The 21,772-nt window shown below is 48.3% G+C and overlaps 1 protein-coding gene across 1 annotated transcript; it reads left to right on the forward strand.

Moving 5' to 3' along the window:
- The first annotated feature begins 20,029 nt into the window (after positions 1 to 20,029).
- ASCL1 (achaete-scute family bHLH transcription factor 1) lies at positions 20,030 to 21,543 on the forward strand. Its single transcript, XM_002711229.5, has 2 exons — positions 20,030 to 21,063; positions 21,408 to 21,543. The coding sequence occupies exon 1, from the start codon at positions 20,318 to 20,320 to the stop codon at positions 21,014 to 21,016; it is 699 nt and encodes a 232-aa protein (XP_002711275.2). The 5' UTR covers positions 20,030 to 20,317; the 3' UTR covers positions 21,017 to 21,063; positions 21,408 to 21,543.
- The last annotated feature ends 229 nt before the right edge of the window (positions 21,544 to 21,772 follow it).

A 21,772-nucleotide genomic window follows, 5' to 3' on the forward strand; every position in this document is an offset into this window, starting at 1 on the left:
TATACTACTGAAAGCAATTTAAAAATTCAATGTGGTTTCGGCTGGCGCCGTGGCTCACTAGGCTAATCCTCCACCTTGCGGCGCCGGCACACCGGGTTCTAGTCCCGGTCGGGGCAACAGATTCTGTCCCGGTTGCCCCTCTTCCAGGCCAGCTCTCTGCTGTGGCCAGGGAGTGCAGTGGAGGATGGCCCAAGTGCTTGGGCCCTGCACCCCATGGGAGACCAGGATAAGTACCTGGCTCCTGCCTTCAGATCAGCGCGGTGTGCCGGCCGCAGCGTGCTGGCCGCGGCGGCCATTGGAGGGTGAACCAACGGCAAAAGGAAGACCTTTCTCTCTGTCTCTCTCTCTCACTGTCCACTCTGCCTGTCAAAAAAAAAAAATTCAATGTGGTTTCAATCAAAATAACAATAACACTTGTCTCAAATATAGAAAAATGATGCTAAAATTCATATGGAAACACAAGAGACCTCAAATAGCTAAAGCAATTTTAAATAATAAAATCAATGTTGGAGGCATCACAGTACCAGACCCCATGATATACCACAGGGCAGTTATCATCAAAGCAGCCTGGTACCTGCACAAAAACAGATTTGCAGACCAATGGAACAGAATAGAAACCCCATAAATTAATCCACACATGTACACCCAACTTACCTTTGACAGAGGAGCAAAAATCAACCTCTGGAACCAAGAAGTCTCTTCAAAAATAGTGCTGGGAAAATTGGATCTCTGCATGCAAAAGCATAAAATAAGACCCCTACTTTACACCTTACACAAAAATCCACTCAAAATGGATCAGAGAGTAAATCTACGATATGATACCATCAAATTATTAGAGAACATTGGGGAAATCCTACAATGCATCAGCATAGGGATAGACTTATTGGAAAAGACTCCAGAAGCACAGGCAATCAAAGGCAAAATTAACAAGTGGGGTTACCTTAAACTGAGAAGCCCCTGCATTGCCAAAGAAACATTCAGCAAAGTGAAGAAGCAATGGACGGAATGGGAGAAAATATTTGCAAACTATGAAACTGACAAAAGACTAACTTCCAGAATCTATAAAAAGCTCAAGAAACTAACCAACCAGAAAATAACCAACCTAGTCAAGAAATGGGCAAAAGATCTGAATAGACATTTTTCAAGAGAGGAAATTCAAATGGCCAATAGACACATGAAAAAAATGCTCAGAATTGCTAGCCATCAGGTAAATGCAATTCAAAACCACAATGAGGTTTCACCTGACTCCCATTAGAATGACCTCATCCAGAAATCAACAAAGAAATGCTGGTGAGGATGTGGGGAGAAGGGTAACTTAATCCACTATTTCTGGGAACGTAAACTGGTACAGCCACTGTGGAAGACAATATGGGGATATCTCAGAAAGCTGAATATAGACCTACAATATGACCCAGCCATCTCATTCTTGGGAATTTATCCAAAGGAAATGAAATCATCATATGAAAGAGCTATCTGTATCCCTATGTTCTTCTCAGCACAATTTATAAGAGCTAAGGTATGTATTCAACCCAGATGTCCATTAACTGAGGACTGGATAAAGAAAGTATGGTATATATACACTATGGAATACTACATAGCAGTTAAAAAGAAATTAAATCCTTCCACTTGCAAGAAAATGGATGCAACTGGAAACCATAATACTTAGTGAAGTAAGCCAGTAACAAAAAGACAAATGCCATATGTTCTCTCTGATCTGTGGTAACTAATATAGTACCTAAAATGCAGTCTACAGGAGTGAAACTGACCCTTTAAGATGCATTGATTTTTTAAACAGCCTTTACCTTGACTGAAGAGGAAAACTTTTTTTTTTCTTTTTTCTTTGTATTAATCAGTGAACTCTTTACTTAGTGTAGGGTTAATTTTAAAAGTATAAAAATTATCTTAAAAATTGATCTCTGTAAAAAATAATCTGAAAAAATTGATCATAAAAAATAAGAATGGGAAAGGAAGAAGGAGGAGAAAGAAGGGTGAGAGTATGGGTGGGCAGGAGGCAGAGTGTGGGAAGAATTCTCATGTTCCCAAATCTGTATGTATTAAATGCATGAAGTTGCATTCCCTAAATAAAATAAAACATTTTTTAAAAGCATAAACTGTCTAAAACCATTTGTGCTCTCTGTTTCTTTACTGAAAAGTTTGCAGAAGTGGGAGTAAGTCTAGCTAGCAGTTACACTGATGTTTAGAAATTGCCTGATTGGGGCCAGCGCTGTGGCACAGTAGGTTAATCCTCCACCTGTGGTGCTGGTATCCCATGTGGGTGCCAGTTCTAGTCCTGGCTACTCCTCTTCCAATCCAGCTCACTGAAATGGTCTGGGAAAGCAGTGGAAGATGGCTCAAGTGCTTGGGCCCCTGCACCTGTGTGGGAGACCGGGAAGAAGCACCTGGCTCCTGGCTTCAGATCGGCGCAGCTCTGGTTGTTGCAGCCATTTGGGGAGTGAACCAATGGAAGGAAGACCTTTCTGTTTCTCCCTCTCACTGTAACTCTACCTCTCAAATAAAGAAATAAAATCTTAAAAAAAAAAAAAAGATGGCCGGCGCTGTGGCTCAATAGGCTAATCCTCCACCTTGCGGCGCCGGCACACCGGGTTCTAGTCCCGGTCAGGGCGCCGGATTCTGTCCCGGTTGCCCCTCTTCCAGGCCAGCCCTCTGCTGTGGCCAGGGAGTGCAGTGGAGGATGGCCCAGGTGCTTGGGCCCTGCACCCCATGGGAGACCAGGAAAAGCACCTGGATCCTGGCTCCTGCCATCGGATCAGCGCGGTGCGCCGGCTGCAGCGGCGGCCATTGGAGGGTGAACCAACGGCAAAAGGAAGACCTTTCTCTCTGTCTCTCTCTCTCACTGTCCACTCTGCCTGTCAAAAATTAAAAAAAAAAAAAAAAAAAAAAAAAAAAAAAAGAAATTGCTTGACCAATTGACAGGGAAGGAAGAAAGTTATGTCATATGTAGCTACTTGCTTCATTGACTTTCCTCTTCTCTCATGGAAATAGAAACTCTAAGTGTTAGCTAGCCCCAAGACTTCGAATAAAAATGGCATTTTCTAGCCTTCCTTCCAATTGGGTATGGCTACAGGTATAATATTTAATCAAAGAAATCCAAGAGGAAGCAGTCTACAACATCTAAGAAGTGCCCTTAAGAGAGGCATGCCCTTCTCTTTCCACTTTCTCCTTCTTACAGATTGGAATGCAGAAATACTGGCTGGAGCAGGAGCAGTCATGTTGGATTATGAGATAAATTTAAGAACTGGAGCCATGGATTTCAGAGCAGAAGGAGAGAATATCAGGATATGAGTCTGATTCTTAACACCTTGGGGCATCACTCCAGCATCCTGGAGCTACTTAGACTTTGCTGCAGGAGAAAAATTAACTTCTATTTTATCCAAACCCATTATTTCGAAGTCCCTGACATACACAGCCAAATCTAATTCTCATAATTAGATATTTAAGGTGGATTTCTGTGCCTGAATTTAGAGAGCAATACAATGTTTGATCACAATTACTTAGGCAGTGCTCACCCTGCAAATCAGCCTTCCCGGGAGCTTCTTCAGAACCTCATTTCCATGGCATCTGTGATCTGAAGATCACTATCAACCAGTGCCCACACAAATTAAATGCAATTAAGTTATGAAGTCATGGTTCTCACCAAAATAAGATTTCAGGCTGGCTATTCCAGGAATTGTTAGTAAAACTTAGACATTACATTTGGTCATAATACAATTAGTAAAACAAGTGCATTTGATCAGAGGTCTAGGAAATCAAAAGTTACATATACATGTATGATATCAGGACTCTGGAGTCACTGCATTAGCATCTCGGCAACATCGTAGTGAGATCACTGATTGTTGTTACTTGTGCACTCGCTCATCCAGCAAATGTTTGTCGAATACAATCTATTTGCAGTCCCTGTTCTGGACACCAATGAACAGGACAGTCAAGGTCACTGCTCTCATTGATTCCACATTCAATCTGGGGACATGAACAGTAAACACATAGATCAAAAAAGAGGAGGTGGAACAAGATAAACTCAGGACTGATAACGGCCATGAAGAAATTGCACTTCAAAAGGAGGTATTGTTAAAGTCTAACTGCTTAGGCAGGTTGGCTTACGTTAGACACAGCGAGAGGACCCGTTGCACAAGGTGATGTTGGAGTTGAGAACTGAATTGTTAAGTCTCCAGATGACAAGATCTAAGGAAATATCTTAGACACAACACCTGTGCCAAATCACTAACTTCTGAGTAAGTGGGACTTTTTGAGGAGTACACTTAGGAAACTTCTGGCTGGAGTAGGAAAAGTGAAGAGGACGGTTTGAGTGGCATTTGGCAAGGCAAGCAAGTTCATGAAACTAGCTCATTACCACCACTGGAGGGCTACAGCCAGTTCATGCAGACTCTTGAGAGCTGAGTTTTTATGGCAAAAGAATTTGTGAGCTTGCTGCTAAGCACAATCACATTTTTAAAAAAAAATTATGTAAAAATAAAATTATGTAAACTTGTAATTAAATAAATTATATGATAATAAAAGATAGTAAATACCTAAAATCTACCCCTTTCTAATTATTTTGCTGCATTTTATTATCTATGTTTCTAAGGTTCTTTTGACCCATTTTATCTGTATGGGAGAAATATTACATAAAAATATGCTGCTGCATATCTCTTCCCAAGTCTATATTCAGAGACAGTGTTGATAGCTTTAAATCAGTCCAAGTATGAATATTTACGAAACAGAAGTCAACAGTCACTACAAGTTAGGGCTGTTTGTTGAAGTGGGGCACGGTGGGCAGGTTGCTAAACATTTACCATGGCACCACTGAAACTAACATGGCAGAAAAGCCACAAGTAAACAGGATTAAAGCCAGATGCCTCAGTGGGCAGAACAATAATGTCACTCAGAAATTGAAGACATTTAGGGACTCAGTGTCTCAGCCAGAGGTTATCAGAGCAGGGAGCACGGACTCCTAGAAGAGCAATTTGAAGGTTGGCTGAAGAAAACTCCAAGGTCAAAACTAGGGCGGGATGAAATAGACATTTTGACAACCAACAACAGTTTAGAGCCCTTGTCTCTTTCGTGAAGGAACAGTATTTTGTTTTTGTTTTGCTTTCTTTTCAAACTATTTGTTGAACTTTTTTTATTAAGGGTAGCATTAACTACATGAGCATTAACTGTATCAAAAAAGATCACTGTAAAAATTAAGTGGGGGAATATGAGAGGGAGGAGTAAGAAGAGTTGGAGCATGGGTGGGAGAGAGGGTTGAGGGAGATGCCACAATGTTCCTGGAACAGTATAAAGGAAATATATGAAACATATATAACAAATAAATATATATATAAAAAAACTAGGGTTGGGGGAGGTTTGCCACAATGGCAAGGCTTAGGAGTAAGGGCTGGTAATCAGTTGACCTCCCCAAGTACTGCCTCTTCCAAGGAGCTTTCCCTGTTTCACTACCCCGAGCCAGAGGTGCTCACACCTCCCTGGTTCAGGCAGCACCTTAGAATCTCCACTAAAAGCTCACAAAATCTCCTATGGTCTTGATTTCTTCTGTCTCCTCTCCTAGACTAAAAGCTCTCAGACCAGAGACCAAACTACTATTTCTGGTACTGAATTTGGTGCCAGTGCATATTAAAGTGCTCAATTCTTGGCAGCTTTATCATAAATGTAGAAAATCTGCACAAACGTGTGCAGGGTTACATTATCCCAAAAAGTATGGGGGGAAATGAAGTTTTCAGCAATAGTGAAATAATTAAATTAATTATAGTAAATTCATGTAGTAGATGCAACTGCAAACATTATTTTTAACTCATAAAGAGGTAAGATCTTTTGAAAGGCACACAATTAAAACAATCCTTTTAAAAAGAGAACTATAAAGCTTTACATTCTTTATTATAGAATTATGTGAAGAAATAGTCACCAAAATAAAACAAAAATAAAAGATGTTTTAACTAAATTGTGAGATTAGGAGAAATATTTCATTTGTCATATTTATACTTTTCCACTTTTATAAGAAAGGAAAGTTATAAAGAAAAAAGTAGTTTTCCTAGAGAATTTGCCCAAAGCCATACTGGTTATAAATGAGACATTTCTGAGCTTTATTCCTTCTATTTCATTCCCTCTGGGGAAAGATAGAAACAAATATATTTATTCATCACTTAAATATTTATTTAGTACCAGGCCCATTACAAAGGTTGTTTCACTTCATCCCTTCTATACGCAGTGAAATAGATTTTTTAGTATTACCATGGTATGGATAGGAAATCTGAGATATTGTGGTCTTGTGGCATAGGAAGAAAACAGGTAGGATGGTGATATTAGGTGCCATGGTTTGATTGTCTCCTTGGAATCAGGAGGCTAGTCCCCAAAATCTTATGTTACTGTGCTAAGATGGTAAACACTTAATCTAACAATGGTGTTTAGAGAAGGAGCTTTTGGGGAGCGATTCAACTAGTGGATTAAGGCATTCAGATGGAGCCCCATGATTGGATCCAGTGGCTTCATGAGAGATCATGCAGACCCACAGGTAGACATGTATGCTCCTCATCTGTGGCCATGTGAGGCCCTGGGCCACCTCGGGTCTTTGCTGGCAAGAAGGCCGTCGCCAGCCCAAGCACTTAAGGCCCTGCCACCCGTGTGGGAGACCTGGATGGAGCTCATGGCTCCTGGCTTCTGGCTGATGCAGCTGTGGTCGTTGTGGCCATTTGGTGAGGGAACCAGTGGGTGGAAGAACTCTGTCTCTCTCTCTGTCTCTCCTTCCCTCTCTGTAATTTTGCCTTTCAAGTAAATAAGCACATCTTTAAAAGACAGGGTCATCACCGGAGGCCAAAGCAATGGGACTGCCCAGTCTGACTGTGAGCCCCCAGAACCATGATCCAACATAAATTTCTTTTCTTTATAAAGTTAGAGTGACCCAGGTGTTCTGTTACAGCAAAAATATAAAATAAAAAACTTACTACTATGCAGGCTCACCCTGTGAGGCCCACACTGTCTGGATGGTGGGGCGATGACCCTCTTCGACAAGAAGCACCAGAGAGAAGCTTCGGTGAACATGTCCCATGTATTAACAATCAAGCACAAGCTTTTAAAGGCAGGCAGAGGGGGCATAGCTAGTTCAGGGCGACACTAATTCTATAGGATAAAGCTGATATTGGCCCACTATGCTTCTCCAATCAGCTTGAAGGTCATGTAGCCTAATAGCCTTCCAGGTGGTCCTTATGGGTCTGGCCCACACCCCCGAGCATTTTACCTGATTGACAATTACAGGGCCCTGCAACAGGAGGTGGGGGAGGGGGGGTAGGGGAAATGTGCCTGGGGCTCCTGCCACCTGCCAGCAGTCAGGTCATAGGGTCCTACCCGGGAGGCATGGTGTGCCATGCCCTCTTAACCTCCAGCATGGGCTAGGCAGCCAGTCTCTCACACAAAAAACATACACACTGGTGCTTCCAATCTTCCATGGAAATGGAAAGGCAAGTTAATTGAGGCAAAAAAAAAAAAAAAAAAAAAAAAAAAAAAAAAAAAAAAAAAAAACAACAACAAAAAAAAAAACCTTGAAATCCGTGCATATGAGGGGCCTTCACAAACATCAGGGAAATATGTATTCTGGAGCCAGAGTCCCATATCAGAGTGCCAGTTCTTCTCGGCTGCTCTGCTTCTGATCCAGTTTCCTGCCAATGTGCCTGTGAAGGCAGCAGAGGAGGATGGTCCAAGTACTTGAGCTCCTGCCACCTGTGTGGGAAGATCAGGATGGAGTTCCGGCTCCGGGTTTCAACCTGGCCTAGACCTGGCTGTTGTGACCATGTGGATAGTGACCAGCAGATAGGCGCTCTCTCTCTCTCTCTCTCTCTCTCTCCCTCTCTCTCTGTTACTCTGTCTTTAAAATAAATAAATAGATTTTAAAAGAAAGAAAATTGATATTATGAAAAGAACTATGCTGGACTCAAAATATTTGCACCAATTTTTTTATCTATTCATTTAATCTTTCCATGAACTTTTTAAACTATCCTTGAACATATCCTTGAGAAGTAGTTTCTTTCCTTCTCCCAACCCAGGGTGCCCATTTAGGGTTCCCTCTGCAGCTCCTTTTCTTTCATGCGATGGTTGCTGTCAGGATGTGCCTATATACAAAAGTACTATTTGTGGGTCAGTGCCAACAGCCCTGAGCGCTGAGTCTATACGTGTTGTACATATCCTATCTTTAACTCTCTAGCTGGGTGAACCAGTCTCCGTTTTGTTCTTTGCCAAATGGAGCCAGTGCCAATCCTTTAGCTTCTCTTTTGGGGCAACTAGGGAAGATTTTGTATATGAAAGCAGCCAGTGTAGTGCCTCACATACAGCAGGTGTTCAGGGAATTGGGACCGAATCAGAATCTGAATAACTCAGTGTGTAATCACATTGTATGTGTGGCGAGTGTCCATGGAGGGGAAATAGGTGTTTTCCTTTCTGCTAGGAAAGTGTTAGCTCAGCAAAAATGAAACAAAACAATCAACTGATATATACCTAACACCTACCTTGTTCTTTGTAGAGCGAGGAAAGGTAGGGAGACAGGCAACTGGTTAATAGAAATGAAGAATTTGCTATGCATCAGAACTGCACAGAAGTGGGTAACTTGAGTAAGGAGGCAGGGACACTGTATAGCAGAGAGAGAAATGGTAGAGATAGATGGTACGTAGTTTGGATGTCTTTTGAGTCCCTTCCACTTAGAGAACCTACTTTTAAGAAAGAGAGAAAAACAAGAGACCACACAGAGTGAGATCCAGCTTGAAGAGACAAAGTATGAGTTGAGCATAGTTCACATTCTGTTTTCTTGAGTTTCTCACCTCTGGGGACTCAAGCAACCAAGAGGAATCAAAAATACTTGAAAAAATAATTGTGAACATATAAGAAGTTTTTATTTGCCATTATTTCCTAAACAAGATAGTAAAACAATTGTTTACACAGTGTTTAGATTGTGTGATGGATTGTAAGGAATTTAGAATATACAGGAGGGATGCATAGGCTGTATACAAATATTATGCCATTTTACACAAACGACCAAATGACTTGAGCTACTAAGGATTTTGATACCCAAGGGTGGTCCTGGAACCAACTCACCCCTAAAAATACTAAAGAAGAATTGTGATATTAGTCTGGGTTTGCTATAGGATCAAAACCAATAGGAAATCAGATAGCTAGATAGCTAGATAAAGAATGACATGCCTCGTGCAGTTTCGGAGCCTGAGAAACCAAACTCTAAGACCTACATAAGCAAACAAAGACTCAGGGTATATGGTTACAGTCCGAAGAACAATTCTCTAGCATGGAGACCCCCACACATAAAGAACATTTTCCTTTCTCATCGTGTTTGCTTTGATTCAGGCTTTCAGAAGCACCCACATCGAAAAAGACAATCTTGCCAGCGCCTCGGCTCACTAGGCTAATCCTCCGCCTTGCGGCGCCGGCACACCGGGTTCTAGTCCCGGTCGGGGCGCCGGATTCTGTCCTGGTTGTCCCTCTTCCAGGCCAGCTCTCTGCTGTGGCCCAGGAGTACAGTGGAGGATGGCCCAAGTACTTGGGCCCTGCACCCCATGGGAGACCAGGATAAATACCTGGCTCCTGCCATCGGATCAGCGCGGTGCGCCGGCTGCAGCATGCCGGCCGCGGCGGCCATTGGAGGGTGAACCAACGGTAAAAGGAAGACCTTTCTCTCTCTCTCTCTCTCTCTCTCTCTCTCTCTCACTGTCCACTCTGCCTGTAAAAAAATAAAAAATAAAAAATAAATAAAAGGACAATCTTATTCACTTAGTTTGCAAATTCAGACATTAGTCTCATTCAGAAAACCCTCATTCAGAGACACACTCAGAATAGTGGTTACTCAAATAGCCAGGCACCCCAGGCCTGTCAAGGTGACACATAAAGTGAACTGTCAATAGGAAAGCACTCCAGTAGAGGCGTGAACCTCAGAGGGGAGAAGGAGATGAAGCTGACAATCTGACTCCTGTTCTAAAGCATTTGGCTCTTACGGTCGAGGAATGAGAGAATTTCTTACTCCAAGGGGAAAAGGTAAGCATTTCGTAAATTGCAAGCTTATGGGAAAATCGAACTTTCCAAACCAATTCAGGGAGAGACCATATCAGGAAGAAACAGAGAGTGAGGAGGAGGCTGGAGAGAGAGGGAGAGCAGGAGTGAGGATGCAAAGGGGTCAGGGGATGAGGTCATGGCCTGCGGGGTGGACATTTAAGATGTCCAAGGTGGAGCTGTTCTGAAGACAGCGGAAGATGTAGCCCTGATGGGGTGGCTGAAGGGCTGTGGTGGCTAAGGCTACTGAAGCTGAGAAAGCCAAGGAAATGAAAGACCCCCTGGGCTGGCTAGGCTGCTCACAAGGCATTTTTCCAACCATTGGCCAGGGCCAACCTCACTTTGCCACCTTCTCTTCCCTCAGTCACCAGGGAAAGTATGCTTCTTTAGCCACGGGAAGTATGTTCACAGGACCTCTTTATCAGAAGATACCCGTTGTTCAAACGTCTGAGTGATAGGGACTGTGTATTGTAACCCTGAATACTGCTAGAGAAATACCCTTCGTCTTCAGTAATACCTGATTGGTCAGTCTGACTTGGTGAGTCTGGGTTGAAGCTTTAGAGTCTGACCATTCACAGACATCTCAGATATGCATCTATCGTGGGAAAGGCAAGGTAGGCAGCACGGTGCTCTGTGGTTAACTGGATTGTACAGAGTAGAATTAACAGAACCGAATTGAGTGGTATTGAAGGAATTTAATTGCACAAATTTCAGACTCCTCTCAGCAATTCTAGATATGACCAGCAGGTGGCGAGAGACACACACGCAACTCGCAAGGGAAGATTGAGAGGTTCCCAGATCTCCAAATCCCAGATCAAAAATTGCCCAAGCAGCCGAGGGAATCTATTCCCCAAGAGAAGTTGTTGGCAGCAGTGATGAGTTTCCTCCGCTTTGCAGGAGAATCCCCATGCGTCAATGGCTCACCTGTGGTCCTGGTCCTTAGGGTTAAAGTCATGTTGACCTCATAGCGCCACCTTCTGGCCATAATCCTCTCATCCAGCAAAGACAAGTCGAATCATGCCGGCTGAAGATGACGTCATGTGCCCCAAGGGGCTTGCAGAAAAGAACAGCAAGAAATATTTGTTCAAAATGAGGGGTAGCTGCTACTGGAGGGGACCGTGGTGGTGCTTGTACTGTCTGTGTAGTCAGAACTGGAGGGGAGACACCCTGCTCAGGCCTTTCATTTTGCAGAAAAAGAATTGCTGGAAAGACTCCAGTCCCTTGCCAGGCACAGTGTTAGAAAGCTCCAAAACTTCTTGGAGTCTGTCTTTTCCAGTTATTTGCCTTTTCCTTGCACCTAATCCTAACATGGGCTAAAGGGATGTGTGTGTGTGTTTAGTTCGTTTGTGTCTGCTCAAGATTGCCCTGTAGGAGAAATAGGGAAGACCATCTGGTTGAGGAAGTGGGGCTGGATGTTTTTAGGATATGTGTGCACAACAGGACCACCGTTTTTACCTGGACTGTATTTACTTGGAGGCCCCGCCTTGTGGTGTAAAATAGTTGAACTGCTGCCAGCAATGCCAGCATCCCAAATGGGTGGCAGTTGGAGTCCTGGCTGCCCTATTTCCTATCCAGCTCCCTGCTAATGGCCTGAGAAAAGCAGCAGAAAATGGCCCAAATCCTTGGGACCCTGCCACCCAAGTGGGAGACCCAGGTGAAGCTCTTGGATCCTTGCTTCAGCCTGGTCTTACTCAGCTGTTATGGCCATTTGGGGAGTGAACCTATGGATAGAAGTGTTCTCTCTCTCTCTCTCTCTCTCTCTCTATATATATATATATATATAATATACATATATATGCGTTTAAATAAATAAGATAAATCTTAAAATAAAGACTATTTACTTGGGGGTAGCCTGGCAGATGGGGAGGCTGGGAGGCTGAAGACTATCAGAGGATGGGAGAAGAAATGTCCACGTTTTTGCCCCCATTGCACATTTCACACTTTTTTTTATAAACCTCCTTTTCCATCTACTGAATCACAAGATCAAGGGAGATGCACCCCTGAAAGGGCTGGCTGGACAGCAGTGGTGGTTAAAGGCTGTTGAAATCGAGAAAAACAAGAAAGTGAAAGTGTATTGTGATAGTGTGCTGAAGGCAATGACTGCCTCCTATTTATGGCTGATTATGTCCCATAATTATTTGATGCTCCTGAATGGTATTCTCTCACATCTTCCATGGTTAACATATTTCTCCCATTGTATGCTAGTTTCAGCACTCTTGTACTTATTTAACCCAGATTCAAAGTTTACTGTGACCAGGCATTGTGTCCAGCATTTTACAAATATGAATTCATTCAAAATTGTCTTTATTGCAATTTAAGGTGTCCATTAACACCCACCATGAACAATGACTCCCCTGCTCCTCCTCTTTCTTTTCTTGAAGAGTTTTAAATAGGTTAGCGGTTTCCACTGGCGCTGCAACTGCTAGACCCGAGGAACAGAGGCGGCAAGGAAGGCAAGAGTTAAGTAGCAGAGCTGGGGGCCAGTTTCTCTGCTGGACCCTGCGCCCTGGCCATGGCAGCTTCCTCTACAAACTGTTGCCAGTAAATCTCCCTCTGCGCGCGGGGCCAGCGTCCAGGTTTGCCCCGAGGTGGAGAGGACTCGCAGCCAACCGGCTGATTTATAGTCCAAAGCATTCCCGGTGCGCACCGCAAGGAGTCGGGCTGAGCTCGGACTTTGGGGAGGTGATGATGGACACAGGACACGTGGCCACACAATGGGGACACACGACTGACCTCAGTCACTTCGGTAAACTGCGCCTGCTTTTCGGGAGGCGGCAGGAGCGTTCCAGGGGCTCCAGGGCTCTGGGCGCATGCATTCCCCGCCCTCGCTCGGCTGGCAGCTCTGCTCGCCCTGTTGAGCACGGAGAGTACCCAAGGGCGCGCGAAACCCTTTGAGTCCGCTCTCTGAGTCTGAGCTCTGAAGTCCGTCCTCGAGGACGGGAGCATGGGTGCATTCCACACGTGCAAACACAGACGCCAAAGCCATCTCGGTTTCGGGACTGACACTGGCCAGGATGCGCTAGGAGCGAACTCGCCCTAGTGCGGGTCAGATGCAGGCGCCCCGGGGTGGGGGCAGGGCGGGGTATCGCCAGGAGGCCCCGTGGGGTGAAAGGGCAGAGGAAGGGTCTAAAGTGGGTGGAGAGTGTGTGGCTGATGGGGTTCGGAGCGGAAGAAAAGAGAAAGAATGGGAGAAGGGGTTGGGGACACATGAATTTCAGCAGGAACAGTCTAGTTTGGGAGAAATTTGCAGGTCTTTTTTGCTTCCCTCCTATATGCAAACTGTCACTTCGGGTTAGTGTGAGCCCTTATCTGGCTCATTAGCATGAGCTGTGGCTAACGCGCTTAAACCTTCTAATTATTTATTATGCCGTCACGGAGCGGGTCGCAACCCCAGGGCGCACTTGCGGGCACCGGCCGAGCTGGGCGCGGGCGCGAGGCCAGGGCAGCGCGCTGCCGGGGAGCCCCTCCGGACTCGGAGCCCCTCAGGGCGCTGTTGAGCCGTCTATAATGCAGGGTTGTTGGGGTGTATCAGCAATGCTCTCTCACCAAAATTCACCTTCTTCCCCAGAGCGGTAGTGATGCCCTCGTTCCTGGTCTACTGTCGCGACTGGCCAGGATTCTTCAGAGTCAACTCCCAAGATCGAAACTGGAGCTAAGGGGAGCCAGATTTTTGCAAAAATGGAAGCCAAACACGGGGAACCGGGAACTTGGGTTGGGTGTCCTGTTGGGTGCATCTTCCAGTAGGACCCTGGGGCGAACCCAAGGGATGTGGGACCCCTGCTTTCCACACCTCCCTCTCCCAGGCACCCCAAGAGGGTGCACAAAGTTGGAGGGGATTGGGGACAACACCATGAGCTGTATTCTGGCCACTCACGTCCACAGTTCTATTCAGAAAACAGTTTCAAAATAAGTTAACCTCTGTAGGGTGTAGGTCTCTCCTCCCCTTCTAATTGTCTCCCTCCCCCCTCCCTCTCAGCAGAACAGTCCGTTTTATGTTCCCCTGCGTTGTGCCAACTATTTTATCTTTATTCCTTCTCTTTCTCACTGGCCATTCATTCCCTTTTTTTGTGTGTGTGGCTTCATGGGCTGATGTGAGGCTGGTTACCACCCACTGCAAGCTCGCTCCTGTCGCTGAGGTGTTTCTATACAAACTGGAGCGTCCAGTTGTCATATTAATTATTACACTGAGTAATGACTGAAATGGTCAAAATAAGGGGAGACTCAAGAGCGCTTTTTCTTGCTGCTCAAAGATGCAGCAAAGAAGCCGTACAACAAAGCACTAATTGGTCGCCAGAAACACTCTGACAAGGCATGGAAGATAGGTTTCAGAGAGCCATGCGATTGTAAAGGGGGGACAGCTCTGAAAAGACCCCACGCTTCTTTTCTAAACTCTCTTGCTGAGCAAAAAATGGACCTCTGTTTGAATACTGCCCTGATCCTTCAATACTATACCCAGCAGAGAAAAAAATGCACCATTTATTGTAAGGTTTTTTTTTTTCTTCTCCAGCTATTCAGGGGTTCTCTGTGAAGAATCAGCTGGTTTTGTTTACCGTGAAAGACCTTTACTTTATTTTCATTCTTGGAAGAGGCAGGGAGGCGGAGGGAAGGAGAGCCGTGTGCCTAGACAAGAGAGAAGCTGGCCTACTGTAACAAAATAGAGAAACAAATCCTACAAAAGTTTAGAAGGTATTGATTCTTTGGAGAGCTATATAGATTAACGACTTTCTTTATGCTTATCCAAGGAAGGTATTTAATCATAATGTAAATGGGGCCTTAGGGAAAAAAAAAAAGACTTAGCGTTACTTCTCCTTATTTGGAGAACTTCAAAAGGACATGTGAGGGTAGCTGCAAATTACCCCCTCCTCCCCTCCCTAATAGAAAAAGCCACAATAAAATATAGTTTGTGCTTTTTTTCTTTTGTTTTTCAAACTTTTTCTTTTCTTTTTAAGGCATGTTGAAAAAGTGAATAGATTTGTTAGATACTGCCTGGATTCCTTAATGCAGGTGCAGGCTGGGTTACTGGGACCAAGAAGCTGAGCCTAGCCAAATGTCTGCCCTTGAACAAGCCCTCCTCCCAGGCCAGGGCAGACTCAGCTCAGGCTGGGCAGTAGCCTTTTCTGAAGTGACCTTGAGAAGATGTGCTTATAGACAGGAGGCTATGCAGTCATTTCTCATTTATCCTGGGCAGGACAGGCTTGGGCAACGTAGCCCCAAGATAGAGGCCCATGTGAGGGCTACCAGAAACCATGCATTTGCAAGGACTGCTGAGCACACTCACTTTTCTCACAGCACCCAAGGTCTCTGGGATCCAGATATCCCCCAAATTGAGAATTGCGCTAACTCTCATGACCAAATCCAAGATGTGTTCATGGGTGTTCATCTTTGCTCCTTATTCAAGACCCATGATAAACAACAACTATATTAAATGAGTCATCCAGTGAACAGCCTATTTTCACTTTTAATTGAAGCCCCTCTCCCTTAAGGAAAAGCATAGATAAAACTTTCCAAAGCCATGCAGCCCATCTCCTTTCCACAAAGAGAGAAGGTACACAATTCTGGACCTCCTCGTGTGACCTTCAGTTGTGAGCACAAATTAAGGTGGCACCAGACTCCAATAGTTCCTGGGCAGCGGATTCCTATGGGTCAACAGAAAAGCCGTCTGCCCCTGTAGACCCTGATGCAGAGCAGAGAGAAGGTCTAATATAAAGTTTGGTTCAACTCTAGGATGTTCTGACACAGTTTCCTTTCGGGGCCTGAAGGTACAGCAATGAAGTCCCTTAGTCCATTGAAGGACTAGGAGAAATCATCCCATTTTCCTGGATTGTCTGTATTGTGGGTGGCATTCACCAAAGGAGTCAGTGTCACGTTCTCCCCGGCTTGTGCACTGCTATCTGGACAAAGGAAAAGGCAGCTCCTGAATATGTGGAGAGATTTGCAAAGCAGTCACCAATAGCCTCTGATTTAACTCAAATGCCCTGACAGGTGGGCAGAGGGAGTACCATTTGCCTATTCAAGCCCTCCTTCTGTGACCAGTGTTCTCTCCCCAACACCCCACACCTGGTTAGAAGGGGCCTTATTCAAGTGTCCTGACCAAGTAAAGTCCTGAGGACTTGATCAGAGTCAGGTCTACCGCATGGCAAGGGAATCATAAACGTCTGATCGCGAGTCGGAGCCAAGGGCTCTGCTACTGTGTCTGCGTTTGATTTCTCTTGTGACTGTTCACATCCAAGAATCCTGTTCCTAATGCCCATCACCTTGCTTTGCCAGCATCATCATCATTCCTCAAAAAATGACAGGAATGGTTTACTCCTCAGCTCTGGGAAAGGATGGCCTTGGGTCACCACTGGCTGCAGCAATGACCATTACCGGTCACCGTGTGGTTCCAGGAAGTTAGGAGCTGGGCCTCCCACTCCCACAAACTCTTTCCTGGGTAGTCTGTGTGACTATCCTATTTAGACTGGCTTGGAGTGCTTCACATCCATCTCACTGAAATCTCACAACTGTTTAAAGTAGGTACTACATGGACATGGGATGGATGAAGAACCCTATTCTTCCAGTTTGTAAGCTATTTGCTTAAAGGTCATACAGCTATTAAGTAACAGAGCCTGAACACCAGTCCAGTCGACCCTCTTATCTGGGGTGGCCTGGACTTAAGAGAGCATGGGACCAGTTCTGTCAGTTGGCGTAGGGGAGTGCCATAATCTAGGTCACAGAGTCAGAGGCAGGATTCAAACTTTGTTAATGAAGCCTTAGAACTTAGCTCCAAACTGGTGAAAAAACCAGGAAGCCATTTCTGTCAGAGAGTCTCCTTGGCAATACACAACCCCTAAAGGCAAAGATGCAACCCCCTAGAGAAGAGTTCTAGGATGTTCCACCGGAAGGCTGGAGGAGAAGGTGGAGTTGACAAGGTTGGGAGGCATTCCCTGGGTCTGCTGGAGGAGAAGGTGGAGTTGACAAGGTTGGGGGGCATTCCCTGGGTCTGCTGGAGCAGAAGGTGGAGTTGACAAGGTTGGGGGGGGCATTCCCTGGGTCTACTGAGCAGGAAGAGGATGTCTGAGTTCTTGGAAAGCTTTGCAAAGCATCTGAGGAAGCGGGTTTAGCACAAGAGGGTAGGGAGAGTGAGGACAGGATTTTGACTATAGGCTGGAGAGAAGAGATTAGGGACAAATATTGCAGTGGGCTTTGGTCAGAAAGATCCCAGTGCCCACTGGCTTTTCTTCTGGGCTGAGGCCAACCCCTAAGGGTCACTGCATTGTGAAGCTTCAACAGTTGGTGCTTCCATTCAGCCACCCATTTCATGCCATGCCTGGGTGGTTTTTGCCTTTTAGTTCCTGTAATCAGAATCTCTGTGTGGGTGGGGAAATATGCCTCCCCCAAGGGAAACTGGGAACATATGCCGAACACCAGCAAACTTTCCCTGCTCCTAGATACAAGTTTCAACATTAACTAAGGTCTGCCCCTTCTGTGAGATCAGAAAATTGAGGCCGGAAAAGGAGGAGGGGCTGATTCAGTGCACAATAGTAGTAAAGCCAGGACTCTGGACCAGTATCAAGGGAGACTGGCTCAGGACTGGGCATTCAGTTTAATGTGAATGCAAATGTATTTAAATGTGTTAGTAGTACAACACTCTTTTCCCCCAGTGCCCACCTCACACTTCCTTGCAAATGAGTTGGGAATGGGACAGGAGGAGGCAGTCTCCAGACGCCTGGACCCAGGGCTCACAGCACAGGCAGAAGGGAGTGGGATGTGCTGGAATGACCCCTTTTCTCCTGGGGTCCCAAGCTTCCTAGGGTTAGAAAGCACATGGTGCCTGGGCCGGGTGGCTCTGCTCTGCCTGTGGCTGTCTCACCTCTCATCCTTCTGGGTAGGGCGAATAAAGGCGATCTGAGAGAGATCTCAATTCCTTTCCTGTGATGGGGCTGGGGGAGTGGCCACGGGGGGGGGGGCATCCTAGGTGGTCAGCCAAGCCCGTGAAGCTGTGTGGATGAGGAAGTTTATAGAGCAGATCTGACTTCTGTGTTGCCCATCTTCCCCCTTCCAGTTCCACAAAGTGGAAACTGAGGCAGAGAAGAGAGGTGATCTACCTTGAGAGCCACCCATCTGTTCTAAGCCAGGACCACCATCTGTGTCTTGAAGGCACTCCTAGCCTGCCACACACCCCAAGGGACAGCTCACTGGTCAACTCTACTGATCCTTTAAAGACCCATGCCCCGAGAGGGAAGTTTACTTAGAAGCAATTATCCGGATAATTCGCCCCAATCATTCCCGTACTCAGATCTCTAAACAAAACTGACTATTTCTACCGGGACAAATCAACCGGATGATTGCCCTATGCTTGGACTTGCCTGTGTTGACACGGCCTGAGCCACGCCCCTGGCTCTCTCCCTACCCCGGCCTTGGGCCCACTCGCTCGCTCTCTCCGACGCATCCCCAGACGTCCCGAACTGGACGGGGTTCTGGCCACAAAGCGCCAGGGCCCAGGGCCCAGGAAAGGCGGCTGGGCAGGGCGCTGTCCAAGCGGCCGAGCGACCGCTGCAGGCGCCTCCCCCTCCCTCGCGGCGCCAGCACGCGGCCCCGCCGGGCTCGGCTCCCAGTCGCCTGCCACCGGCCCGCCGGGCACACGCCTGGGGCGGGATGGAGGCTGCGCCAAGGCCGCCGAGGTGGCTGCGGCGGCAAGGAACAGCTAGGGCAGCGCCTCGAGTTCCCCCAGCTGCCCCCGCCGCCCGTCCCGCATCTTTCTTCTGCTCTGGGAGAGTCGGGGAGTATCCTAGAACGCTCCCCTTGGTACGCCCTCTCCCGGCCCAGTCAGATCAGAAACAAACTTGGGGGTGGGGGTGGAGGTGATGCTGTAGAGGTCTCCGACGTCCCAGGGCACTGATCGAAGCTACCCCGCAAATTCCTTCTTTTTGCGCCCCTCCACCCTTGCCAGTTGTGGGGAGCACACTCTAGTTTTCAGAACTAGATGGAACACTGGACGTCATCTAACCCAGGGAAGGCAACGTGGCCCCGCAGCAGGCAACGGAGGTTCCATGAAGGCACACCTCCCCCCCTCCCGCCCCTCCACGGAGCCGAAGAGCGGCAGAGAGGGTTCCTGGGGAGTTCTTAGCAACCGGCACTTTCCCCCCATTATCAGCCGTACATTCGCTTCAGCTCCTATGGCCAGCGAAGAATCCCAAAACAGCTACAGTGGGAAGGAGAAGAAATCAGGAAAAGCAGAGTCCCATCGCCCCCTAACCTCCACACCGCCCCCGATGCTACCGGTCCTGTCCAAATCCTTCTCTGCGCTTTGCTCCAAGTTCGCTGGAGATGCCAAGGGGCATTTCACCCCGAACCTTTCCAGCCATACACCCCAATCCCCAGAATCATTTGCCCCTCCTGCCCCCTTGCCGGAGCCACCCCCGGCCGCAGCCCGCCCCGAGCGCGCCGGCTGTTTATTCAGCCGGGAGTCCGGCACGCGCCAGGCGCACGCACTGCAACAACAAACCCGGCTGAATGGGGAGTTTGCAAGGAGCGGGCGCTGGCAACGGGAGGGGGGAGGGGAGGGGAGGAGGGGAGTTTAGGGAGCGGGAGGGAGGAGAGGGGCGGTGGAGGGGGTAGTGGGGGCTGCAGCCGCTCGCTGCAGCAGCGGGGAGTGGGGGGCGAGGCGGGGCCAGGGCTGCGCGTGGGGCTGGGTGCCCCATTGAAAAGGCGGCGGCACTCCGGCCGCCCAGCACTCTCTCACTTCTGGCCAGGGAACGTGGAAGGCGCACGGACAGGGAGCCGGCCAGGGAGGGCGAGTGAAGGAAGGCAATCAGAAAGAAAGGGGGTTCACAAAATAATCAAAGCAGCCAGAGCCGCGGCTGGAGAGACCGAGACCCGGCGCAGAGAGCGCAGCCTTAGGGCGACAGGGAAGGGGGTACGCGGACAGCGCGCTCAGCACTGACTTTTGCAGCTTCTCTTGGCTTTTTTTTTTTTTTTTTAACAAGAAGGCGCCAGCGGCAGCCTCACACGCGAGCGCCACGCGAGGCTCCCGAAGCCAACCGCGAAGGGAGGAGGGGAGGGAGGAGGCGGCGGCATAGAGGGAGGACAGGCACTTGCACCAAATAGTCTCCCTGGGATTTTGCTTTTCTTTAACTTCCCTCGGGGCTCCCTCTCCATCTCCCCGTTTCTTTCCCTCTCTGTTCGTGCACCCAAGTCCTGTCTGCGTCCCCCCTCGAGCGCCCCGCACCTCGCGCTCCCTGCTTGCTCTGATCCCGCGACTCCTTGGCTGCCGTCGCCGCGCATGGAGAGCTCTGCCAAGATGGAGAGCGGCGGCGCGGGCCAGCAGCCGCAGCCTCAGCCGCCTTTCCTGCCGCCCGCAGCCTGCTTCTTTGCCACGGCTGCAGCCGCCGCCGCTGCGGCCGCCGCCGCCGCCGCGCAGAGCGCGCAGCAGCAGCAGCAGCAGCAGCAGCAGCAGGCGCCGCAGCTGAGCCCGGCGGCCGACGGCCAGCCCTCAGGGGGCGGTCACAAGTCAGGGCCCAAGCAAGTCAAGCGACAGCGCTCGTCCTCGCCCGAACTGATGCGCTGCAAGCGCCGGCTCAACTTCAGCGGCTTTGGCTACAGCCTGCCGCAGCAGCAGCCGGCCGCCGTGGCGCGCCGCAACGAGCGCGAGCGCAACCGCGTCAAGCTGGTGAACCTGGGCTTTGCCACCCTGCGGGAGCACGTCCCCAACGGCGCGGCCAACAAGAAGATGAGCAAGGTGGAGACGCTGCGCTCGGCCGTCGAGTACATCCGCGCGCTGCAGCAGCTGCTGGACGAGCACGACGCCGTGAGCGCCGCCTTCCAGGCGGGCGTGCTGTCGCCCACCATCTCCCCCAACTACTCCAACGACATGAACTCCATGGCCGGCTCGCCGGTCTCCTCCTACTCGTCCGACGAGGGCTCTTACGACCCCCTCAGCCCCGAGGAGCAGGAGCTGCTCGACTTCACCAGCTGGTTCTGAGGGGCCGGGCCTCTCCAGGCCTTGGTGCGAATGGACTTTGGAAGCAGGTGGGTCGCTTTTGCGGGGTGGGCGCGAGGCTCTTCTTGTCTTCTTGAGTGCCTGGGGGAAGAGGGGCTGTCTACACGGAGTTGGGGGGGAGGCTGTTATTTAAAGGATTTGTTAAAGTTTGCCAACTGCAAAGTTGGTTAGTTTCAGCACTGGCCCCTCAGAGTGTCTTTGCCTGGGTTTTCTAGGAGTGGAGGGTAGGGGTGAGGTGTGGAGATGCTGACAGACAGAGTCCCGGGACAGGTCGGGGTGTTCTACCTGGCAGGTTCTCCCCCATATCCTCCATCCTCCCCTACCACAAGCCTGCAAGTTCGCGCTAACGTCTCCTGTTCTTCTTATGTTACAGGGTGCTACACAGCCTGCATCTTTAGTGCTTTCTGGTCAGTGACGTTGGGAGGGAGGAAAAAAAAAAAGAAGACAAAAAGAAGGGAAAAAAACACACACACACAAAACCAGGCAACCAACCCCAACGCCAACTAAGCAACGCAGGCCCGGGAGGCAAGACTCTAAGGAAACAGGGATGCGCTAAGAGCAGCATCTTTGCACTCCAATCACTGACGGAGATGCCGAGAGCGACTGGGACCCGAGTCACCGTGCAAAACGCAGCTGTGCGCAAGGGCAGCGGGCTCCTGGCGGACGGGAGCGGCGCACGCCGGAGAGTAACTCCCACCCACCACTCACTCGCAGAGTTGAAAGCGCTGTCTCGGGCAC

The sequence above is a fragment of the Oryctolagus cuniculus genome, chromosome 11, assembly GCF_964237555.1.
Source record: "Oryctolagus cuniculus chromosome 11, mOryCun1.1, whole genome shotgun sequence".
NCBI classification, from domain to species: Eukaryota; Metazoa; Chordata; class Mammalia; order Lagomorpha; family Leporidae; genus Oryctolagus; species Oryctolagus cuniculus.

Excerpts from the sequence above, each read along its gene's own strand:
- ASCL1 (XM_002711229.5), top strand. The coding sequence starts at position 20,318 with ATGGAGAGCTCTGCCAAGATGGAGAGCGGCGGCGCGGGCCAGCAGCCG.